Below are 10,122 nucleotides of genomic sequence, written 5' to 3'. Positions count from 1 at the left end.
AATAGTCTCAAGGGAGATGGAGGAAGGGGTTTCAGGGACCCCGGGCTAATCTGGGGGCTTGGATGCAGGGCTGAAATGGGCCAGTGCCAGCAACACAGAAAACTGCAGTCTAGTTAGGGGCTGGGCGTGGGGGTGGGCTGGGAGGGACACCCCTCACGTGTACACTGAAGTGACGCAGTGTTTATGAGATAAACCAAGGGGTGCCTGAGAGGGCTCAGGGTCTTTACCAGAAGTGTGGTTATAAGTAGTTCTTGGGGCAAAATCCGTAAGCTTTACCAAAGGATTAACTATTAATTATTAACTACTAATTATTCCAATTTAAGGAACTGGATTACATCTAAGCCAATTGGGGTTTGATAAATTTTATAAAGTCTACCTCGATAGTTTCATAGAGAGACTGAAAGTTTGATGTAAGTACGAATTTATTCACATGAATTTCCTTTAGCTATTATTCTAACACAGAGAGGGTACTGAGGAGCTGAAGACATGATAATAAACCCACAGAATCTGAAGTTTGCAAGGCAGACTCCCTCCTCCCTGGGCTGGGGTAGGGGGAGAGGACAGAAGGGAGAAGAAAGGAGAGGGAGAGGGGGGTGAACAGAGGAGGGAAGGAGGAGGGGGAGAGAGGGAAAAAGAGAATATGAATAAATCTTAAAAAACAATCTGCAGACTGCTTTCCTTCACAGTAAGAAGTAATGACATTTGAACAATTTAAGCATTTTATCCAGAAACATATATCTATTCCATAGATACCAAATTGATTAGCATATAATTGAGTTTGAAAATATACAAAATATTTGTTGTTCTTACATACCGAAATTAAAACCTAATTTTAAAAAGTGCACAGTAAAAACAGCATAAGGAAACCTACAATATCCATGGTATATGTATTGTTTTCCATTTTCCTGTCAACATCAAATTCAGTATTTGCCTTCCTGGTTACAAATCTATTTTAAATGTTTCAAGGCCATTTACAACTCTGCCGAGTTTACTAGGTCCAGCAGCCTTCAGCTTCCTGAAGGCCGCCAGCCCTGGACATGGAGTCTGGGCCCTGCAGGTCTGTTGTAGCGGCAGCAGCAGCTCTGGGAAGAACAGTCGCCCACCAGCTCTGTGTAAGCTATCGAGTCTTGTTCTTCTTGGAATTTCCCTGCGTAAACAAAAATATCAACAGTAAGAACACACACTTCCAGAAACACAGTTTGCAAACCAGCTGTCTGAAAGCATGTTTTACTTTGGAAACTTGAGCTTTCCAAGGGAGAGAACAGCCAATAACCTTGCTTTGTAAACTTTTATTTAGTAACTGCAAAGCAAGTTTGTTCTTTTTAACTTACTCCTCTGTCTGAGGGCACTTCAAAAGGTTTGTGGAAAAGGAATTGTAAGTTGACACTGGCACAGAAAATTGTGGAATCATATATATGAGTAATTCCATGGGCCCCTATCCTCTGGGGAATGAGTTTACACAGTAAAGAAAAGAAAGCTACTATCTTGAATTTATCAAAAACCTATTCATTTTTCCCAAAAAACAGGGGAATATGAAATTTCATGAAGCTGAATAAAAACTTTTAGCATAAACATATTTATTTCTTGTTTAAGATCTTTTAGAGATCTTCATGGGTAATAATCTTGAACACGTGCCAACCAACACCCAAATGGCACTGATTACTGTCAAAAGTAAGCTCCGACCCTGGCTGAGCACAAGGTACAGGGAAAAGGTCTCAACTGACTCCCAATTCCCTGAATACAGAGATTCGGACTTTGCAGAGTTGCGGGACTTTTCTTCTTTTGGGAGTAGTTCACTTCTTAGGAATATGTTCTAATTAAATCCCAGAGTCACTGGCTCTCAATGAATTTTCTTCTTGAAAGTAAATTGCAAAATACAAACACTGAAAGCAAGATAATGACAAACAAATGATTGAAGATGTTTACTTGGTATCCAAGGGAGACAATGTCAACTCAGCCATATGATGCTGCTACAGCAATACAAATTACTCATAAACAAAAGGGAAAAGGCAAAATATAGGGATTACAGGTAATCAAAGAAAAGTTAATAATGTAAACTGAATATCCGAATTTGGGTCTGTTACTCAGAGTTTTATTAGTGACAGGTCTTTTATAGAATAGATTTAAAAGCTCTGAGAAAATTTGCAAATCCCCTAACTTCTGAAGTAGCTGCAATCCCAATGAGCTTTGAGGTACTCAGCATTTACCCTTTCCAATTCAAAACCAATACTTCTGTGACTCTAGAGTGAAGAGTTTCCCCAGAATCGCTGTCATCTTCTTTCTAAATGTTAGGTGCTACAGTGGGATTTCTCATACTAATGCTGAAACATATGATACACACCAGGAGAAAAAGCAAAACAGTCATTCCTCAATGTGTGTGCTTTCTGATATTACTAGAAATACAACCCAGGACTTAGATGTTGCTCTGCTTGAATACCAAGAGGCCAAAAGGGCCAAGCGAGGCATTCTTCAAGAGAACCAGCCTCCCACCCCCTACCTCAAAGCTCAAATTTCTTGGAGCACAAGTAACAGGCAAACCATAATCAGAACCACATTGGCTGGTTATAATCGTCACAGAGATGGTCCAAAGAAGCATCAGAAACATCCTCCAATGTAGTGAGAGGTCACTTAATATCATGAAACTATGTTGAAAAACAATATTATATAATGCAGATTCCAATGCATTCATATGATACATTTTCCAAGGAGACCCTACTAAGTAGAAAGCACCCTAGAGGCTGGCGCTGTGGCACAGCAGGTTAATTCTCTAGCCTGAAGCGCCAGCATCCCATATGGGCATTGGTTCTAGTCCTGGCTGCTCCTCTTCCCATCCAGCTCTCTGCTGTGGTCTGGGAAAGCAGTAGAAGATGGCCCGAGTCCTTGGGCCCCTGCACCCACGTGCTCCTGGCTTCAGATCGGCATAGCTCCAGCTGTTGCAGCCATCTGGGGAGTGAACCAGCAGATGGAAGACCTCTCTGTCTCTACCTCTCTCTGTAACTCTTTCAAATAAATTAAAAAAAAAAGCAAGCAAGCCACTTATATGGTGGCTTTATGCCTGCTAGCAGATGTCAAAACAGCTATGCTTCTTTATCTCTCCTTCTTCCCCAGTGGACACAAACTCTGTCACCGCCTGCTGAGTCAGTAAGTGGCAGCAGCAGTACTGAGTACACACAGGCTAGAGATTGTGGGCTCCACCTAGTGGTGGCATAATATTTGTCTAAGTTACCAAAATGTGTTTAGCCCCGGGCCCACCTTCCCAAGCTTACCCTTTATACATACACTATGCTACAATGACAGAGACACTCCACGTGGGTATGCATTGCTCCCTGAACCTAGGACCCAATATCTACCAGCAATGGCCCAGACAAGCAAAGGATAACACAAAGAAAATCTGGAGTTAAAGGGAAGACATTCCTAGGTTATAGGGATATCTATGAGAATAAATGTGCTGGGGGCCGGCGCTGTGGCATGGTGGGTTAACGCCCTGGTCTGAAGCACCAGCATCCCATATGGGTGCCGGTTTGAGACCCGGCTGCTCCTCTTCTGATCTAGCTCTCTGCTATGGCCTGGGAAAGCAGCAGAGGATGGCCCATGTCCTTGGGCCCCTGCACCTGCATGGGAGACCCAGAAGAAGCTCCTGGTTCCTGACTCCAGCTGTTGCAGGCAATTGGGGGATGAACCAGCAGATGGAAGACACCTCTCTCTCTCTCTTTCTCTCTCTCTCTGCCTTTTCTCTCTCTGTGTAACTCTGACTTTCAAATAAATAAATAAATCTTAAAAAAATAAAAAAGAATAAATGTGCTAAAAGTTATTGTTCAACAGCACCATCTTAGACCCTCCTATAAATAAGGTCCTTTGTGAGTCCCCCATTAGCTAACAGTAGCAGAAGTGCCAAATGGTTTCACAGTCTTAGAGGTCAGACCTGCTCAGCTTAGAACTCAGAGAAACTCCATTTTACCTTTGTACAAGAAGACAAATGATAATAAGGAACACGGTTTACAAACACTTTCAATCTCCTACCATTTTGTTCCTGAAATGCAAAACAATGAACTACTTTATATGAAACATATTAAATGTACTGTTGCAGAGGGGCCACCTCATTTCCCCACGTATACCTTACTGGACATCTTCAGTGTGTCAATCTCCTCCCTCTGTTTAGACAATGTCTCATTCATGCTGCACAGGTGGTCACTCATCATGCTTAACTGATCCTCGTAACTCCTCTTGGTGGTAGTTAGCTCATCCTACATAGCAGAGAAAAGAGGGGAAAAAAGAAAAATCCAAACCCCACCAGTCGTATCACTCTGAAGCTTTCCAATTGGCCTTAACAATGCAGAAGGGCAGCCTATCAAGATGGTCTATCTGATCACTTAACATGAAGGGTAAGGCACAGGCCTCGCAAAAGAACAAGGTGAAAAGAAATGGAAAAAAAAAAAAAGTTGTCCTCAGCCTTCCAATCAGGTTCTTAACTTCACTACAAAAAATGTACAAGTTTCTGTCCATGCCAAACGCAAAACCATCGGAGAAGCCACGGGACTAAATGATCTTTCCAAGCACCCTAAAGTTTTCTTCAGCTTGAGGTGAGTCCTCAGATCCACTGCCACCACCCCATGCCATGCCAGCCCACGGCCCTCCCAGTGGCACCTGCCTGGAACAGGCACCCTTCGTCTCTCTTCCCACTTCTCATGTACTCTTTGACCCCTGAACTCTAATGCTGTGCTCCTAACTAATCTGATAAACAAGGAAACAAGGAGGAAGTGGGTGTGGCTGGGTGTTTCTGTTAACAGGGCCTTTCTGAAAACAAGGCAGAGTGTAGAGGAATACTTGCAGCCCCACCTTTCAGTTTTATGGAATAATGTGTACAAAACAAGCCTACAGCTCACCACGGTGGGTATGTATAAGAAAGGGGAAGAAAGGAAGGATTTTGGGTAAATAAGTAAAATGTAAGCAAATGCTGACTCAATCAAACAAATTAAAATTAAATCAAACAAATAATACAAGCACTGACATTAAGATGCTACTTTTAAAATGAGTTAGAAATAAATTGGTTAGAAAAAAGCAAGTCCAAGGGTCACATGTTACCACTGTGGAAAGGAAATGCTGACTGTGCTGACCAAGAACTTGCAAAGAAACAACAGGGACACTGCTTAGGTAACTCGCCGGGACTCACCTGAAGTCGGCTGATGTTCTGACTGGCAACTTTCATCTCTTCTGTCAGTGCCTCCTTAGACTTCTCTGCCAAGGCCAGTCTCTTAGAGAGTGCCCGGCACTGTAAAAGTGGAAAACATTTCTTTACTAGAGGGGGCATTTTCCAAATGCTTCCAGGAAGAGTACTAGAAAACACTGTCCAAAGCCAGGAGCCCTCATTCATTCGATCTTTCACTCCACACATACCACGGACTGGAGTACACAGAAGAAGCCGTGCCCCAGGCTCTCAGCATTTCAGTAAAGGGGAGAAAGTCTAGGAACCCAAGTTCCTCCATGTTTGTCTTTCCTCCTAGGGCTAGCCTGATAACTAGGGGTCGAACATTTACCCAGGATTCATTTATACTTAGAATTGATAAAAAGGGAAATGATTATTTTGAAAGTCATCAATGGCTTCTAACCATACAGTATGAACCCAAAGATACTTCCCTTGTGTTTTAAAGTTCTTTACTAGAGACTACATTACAGAAGCAATAAAAGCATTATAGTCCTGGGCCGGTGCTGTGGTATAGCAGGTTAAGGCAACCACTTGCAGCACCAGCATTCCATACAGGTGCTGGTTCGAGTCCCAGCTGCTCTACCTCTGATCCACCTCCCTGCTAATGTGCCTGGTCCTTGGGCCTTTGCACCCATGTGGAAGACCCGGAAGAAGCTACTGGCTTCTGCCTTCAGATCAGCCCAGCTCTGAATTTTGCTACCATCAGCAGATGGAAGATCTCTGGCCGCACCCACCCCCACCGTGTGTGTGTGTGTGTGTGTGTGTAACTGCGTTTAAATAATAAATAAATCTTGTTTAAAAAAACAAAGCTTTATAGTCCTACTGATGTTTTATGCTTTGTCTACATGGGGAACAAATGAGCCTAGGACTATAAAGGTCACAGCCGCTTTCTTTAGTTTCCATCAAACCCAGATATCCAGAGACAGGCTAGAACAAAGAAGAAAAAGGAAAAAGCCTTTTTCACACTATTGTTGAAAAATAGTGTACAGTCAGAAAAGTCATTGAACTTTCTGGCAAGGCCATTTAGACAGATGAGGATCTGATCTGATGGACATATTTGAATGCTGTGTCAACAACAGGAGCTCAGACTAACCATTCCCGTAAAGTCATCCAGGGGGTCAACCACTTCCTGTTTATAGATAAGGGAAAGCTAGGACAATCCAAAAAATCTTCTATCAGAATTGTGCCGAAGACATTTCCTAAAATAAGCAATTCTCTTGGAAATGAAACAGCCTCAAAAATATCCCAGTTCATTTCATTTCTTGAGAAAACTTCGGGACAGTTTCACCAAGCAAATCCACCACTTCTCGTTAACCAAACATCTACTCTGTGCTCAGCACTGAACCCGACAAACAGGGAGAGAGACGTGCAAGGTGCAGGCCCTCATAAGGATGATAATCAGGCAGGGACCCTAACATGGCGAGCAGTTAGGGGACCACACAACGAGCTGCTTATCTATCAGGCCAGGTAGGAAATACGACAGCCCACAGGCTTGCCACTGCCAGTCATCCAGGTGGCCTTCCTCCCCCTCTCTGCATGCCAACAAGCTATTCCTATTCATTAGCTTCTCAAACAAGTGTGCAACAGCTGTCTGCAAACCACACACAGCTGGGCACTCCAGCCTGCTGCCAACCTCTCCATCACTGCAGTGCAGGAGAAAATCAAGTCAGCTCCCAATAAAGGTGTTTCCCTTTCCAATTTATTTAATAAGTTTAAGCACTGTCCTTCTCTTCCTGCCATCTATAATTTATCTTTGAGGTTTCCAACTAGAGACCTAAAGGTCATGCATGCTGAGTGGCATCCATCCATTATCCCGTCATTTGCTGCTCCTCTGCTATCTGGACTCTCTTCCCTCATTTCCTCTCTTTCTACTCTGTATGCATTATATAATTTTATTGATCATATTGGATGATGTTTTTAATTCTCATAAGACAATGAATTATTTGGTGAGGGAAGAAGAAAATGTAACAAAAAGATCTTATAGCTTTTAAAAGTTGAATAAGGGAACATTTTTTATTTTATTATTTATAGGAATTCATTTCTACAAACTTGCCACCTAGAAACTGGAGAGGGGGCCGGCGCTGTGGCGCAGCAGATTAACACCCTGGCCTGAAGCGCCAGCATCCCATAGGGGCACTGGTTCGAGATCTGGCTGCTCTACTTCCAATCCAGCTCTCTGCTATGGCCTGGGAAAGCAGTACAAGATGGCCCAAGTCCTTGGGACGCTGCACCCACGTGGGAGACCTGGAAGAAGCTCCTGGCTCTTGGCTTCAGATTGGCACAGCTCTGGCCGTTATGGCCAACTGGGGAGTGAATCATCAGATGGAAGACCTCTCCCTCTCTCTCTCTGACTCTCTTCTCTCTAACTCTTTCAAATAAATAAATAAATCTTTAAAAAAAAAAAAAGAAATTGGAGAGTACTTTTTTAAAAAAATGAGGTATCTTTCGCTTTCTAACTTGCCTATATGAAAAAAAACCTGCATCTATGATTTCCACCACCTCTAACCCCATAATCTACAGTAATGTATCAAAGGACACATTATGTGACCATAGGAATGACTACCTGCACATGTCCCAGCTATCTTAACAGTAACTTGGGAATGACAAATCAATCTTACGCTTATTAAAATGAGGATTTGGGTATTCAAACTAATCAACATGAACTATAAACAAATTTATAGACACAGAACGCACAGCACTGACGTGTCTCATCCGGTAAACAGGAGAGCTGGACAGTGACCTAACCCCTGAGAGCAGTGAGGAACAACCAGCAGCAGGTAACTCGCCGCTCACCTCGGCATAGAAGTGCACTGACTTACTGTCAGCCAGCTGCAGCTGCGACGTGAGTTCCACTATCCTCGCCATGTAGTGATTTTTAATCAAGTCTTCTCGGGATTCCACATCTGGAGCCTGGACAGAGCACACACAAAGAAACAAACACCAGTCAGATGAAGCGATCCTTGAAAAAACAAGACAACATTCTGTATGTTTTCCCTGGAAAAGGTGGTAAGGAATCACAGTTTTCCTGCCTCTGAGAGACTTCACACATGACAGACAAGTCTTGATCTGAAATTTCTGTCATTCAGCATCCCGCCTACCTCACAACAGAGCAGTGGCTTCGAGATGACACAGCTGACGTGCAGTACTGGGAGGCCCACTGGGGTCATGTCCCCACCCCACCTTCATGAGCCACATACCTGACTGTCAAGCCCTCCGCCTTTCTTACTCCTTTGTCCTCTCCTCTCATGGGAAAAGGTCAATGGAAATGAGGGTATTTACTGAAACCTCTAAAATCTAAACATTGGTTTTCTCTCTGAAATGATCTTACGTCAACGCTAATGCTCTTCAAGATACTATTCAATTAAACTATCTCTCTATTGAGCAGTATGGCCTTTGTTCCAGACCAATATTTCCAGCAGTTACTCAAACAAAAACACACTATTGAGCTTAATTTAAAAAATTCATGCAGAAGTTCAGAATTATCTATACTATAAGACAATGAAATCAAAGGATTTACCAACCTATCTGAACTAGAGTTATCACTGCGTCATACTGATTAGCAAGCTGAACGATTTCAAGATGGTTCATGGTCACTTATAAAGTTATATCTTAGAATATTCAAAATTTGAACATGCAAACCTATCTGACAAGCCAGATCTGACCTGCGTTTATTCACTTGGAGAGCTGGAAAGAGAAACCAAGCCTTCTTCTCACCAAGCCCCGAAAAGCCCTGCTTCTGCAGCTGCCCATGGGGAGGACTAACGCCACGTGCAGCTGCACATGGAATGCCAGTGAGCGGATGGCCAAGGTACCTGCCACACTTTAAACTGCAAAGGCAAGTCATTCAACAAGAAAATTACAAAAGACAGGCTGTAATTTGTTGGTGATAATTAAAACAGAACCAGAGAGAAAAGCAACAGGGATTCATCGAATACCTGGGTGAAACACTGGCTCGCTTGCTAGAATTTTCAGATGGAAACAACTGGACAAAGATGGCTTTCGCAGGACTTTGTCAATACACATGCTTCTAGATATTTATCAACAAACAACAAAATGCCAAGCACACAGTACCTCATCATCAGACGTCCTGGTTAAAATCCCAATCTAGAACATAAAGGGGAAAATCTTTAGAACAGCACATTCACATTGCAAACACAATAGGTTAAACATCAGTAATGTTTTCTCAGCTCGGTTAATACTGCTCAACAGAGCACTGGGAGTGCAGGGATGCAGGTCACTCTCAGACTGGCTTTAACACAGACACTGTACCTGCACACAGACAACACATTTGTTATTTCTGCCACAAGACACTCAATCCTCTACTAAAATGTTGATTAATTATTATCACTAAACCCAACAAATCATCTGGGAAGACAGAAAGATCAGCTTTTGACTTCATCCTATCTTTTCTATGCCTTTTTCCACAGTAGCCAAGGAAGGGTAAAAGACAGTTGTATGGTGACCATAATAAACAATCTGAACAGAAAACACAAATAATACTCTGGCTAAAAGCTCAAAAGAAGAAAACAAGAGCAGGTATTTGGCACAGTAGTTAAGATGCTACTTCAGTGCCCACATAGCACATAGCAAGACCTGGTTAGAGTCCTAGCTCCTCTGCTTCCAAACCAGCATCCTGCTGATGTGCACCCTGAGAGGCAGCAGATGATGGTTGAAGAATCTGGGCCCTTGCTACCCACAAGGGAGACCCAGATGGAGTTCTTGGCTCCTGACTTCGGCCTGGCTCAGCCCTGACTACTGCAGGCATTTAAGGAGTACACCAGTAAATGGAAAATCTCTCAAATAAAATTTTTAAAAATGTTTTTAATATTAAAAGAAGGAATAAATATACTTTGATATAATGTTATACTATTAATAAACACTAATTTCAGAGTTAAATTAATTAAAAAACCATCTTAGGC

General features: G+C 42.7%; 1 protein-coding gene across 2 annotated transcripts in view; it reads right to left on the bottom strand.

The window, feature by feature from the left end:
* Window positions 1-410: 410 nt before the first annotated feature.
* PPP1R21 (protein phosphatase 1 regulatory subunit 21) overlaps window positions 411-10,122 on the bottom strand; it is a 98,285-nt gene continuing 88,573 nt past the window's right edge. For both annotated transcript variants that reach the window (XM_062209414.1, XM_062209415.1), the window contains exons 18-22: window positions 9,275-9,307; window positions 7,997-8,113; window positions 5,171-5,269; window positions 4,116-4,244; window positions 411-1,147 (exon numbers count right to left, since the gene is read on the bottom strand). In XM_062209414.1, coding sequence (XP_062065398.1) covers window positions 1,118-1,147; window positions 4,116-4,244; window positions 5,171-5,269; window positions 7,997-8,113; window positions 9,275-9,307 — 408 coding nt within the window. In that variant the 3' untranslated portion in view covers window positions 411-1,117. The remainder of the gene's footprint in view (window positions 1,148-4,115; window positions 4,245-5,170; window positions 5,270-7,996; window positions 8,114-9,274; window positions 9,308-10,122) is intronic.

This window comes from Lepus europaeus, chromosome 13 (assembly GCF_033115175.1).
Source record: "Lepus europaeus isolate LE1 chromosome 13, mLepTim1.pri, whole genome shotgun sequence".
Taxonomy (NCBI): domain Eukaryota; kingdom Metazoa; phylum Chordata; class Mammalia; order Lagomorpha; family Leporidae; genus Lepus; species Lepus europaeus.
The sequence above is the reverse complement of the archived record's forward strand: the minus strand, read 5'-3'. Positions and strand labels throughout refer to the sequence as shown.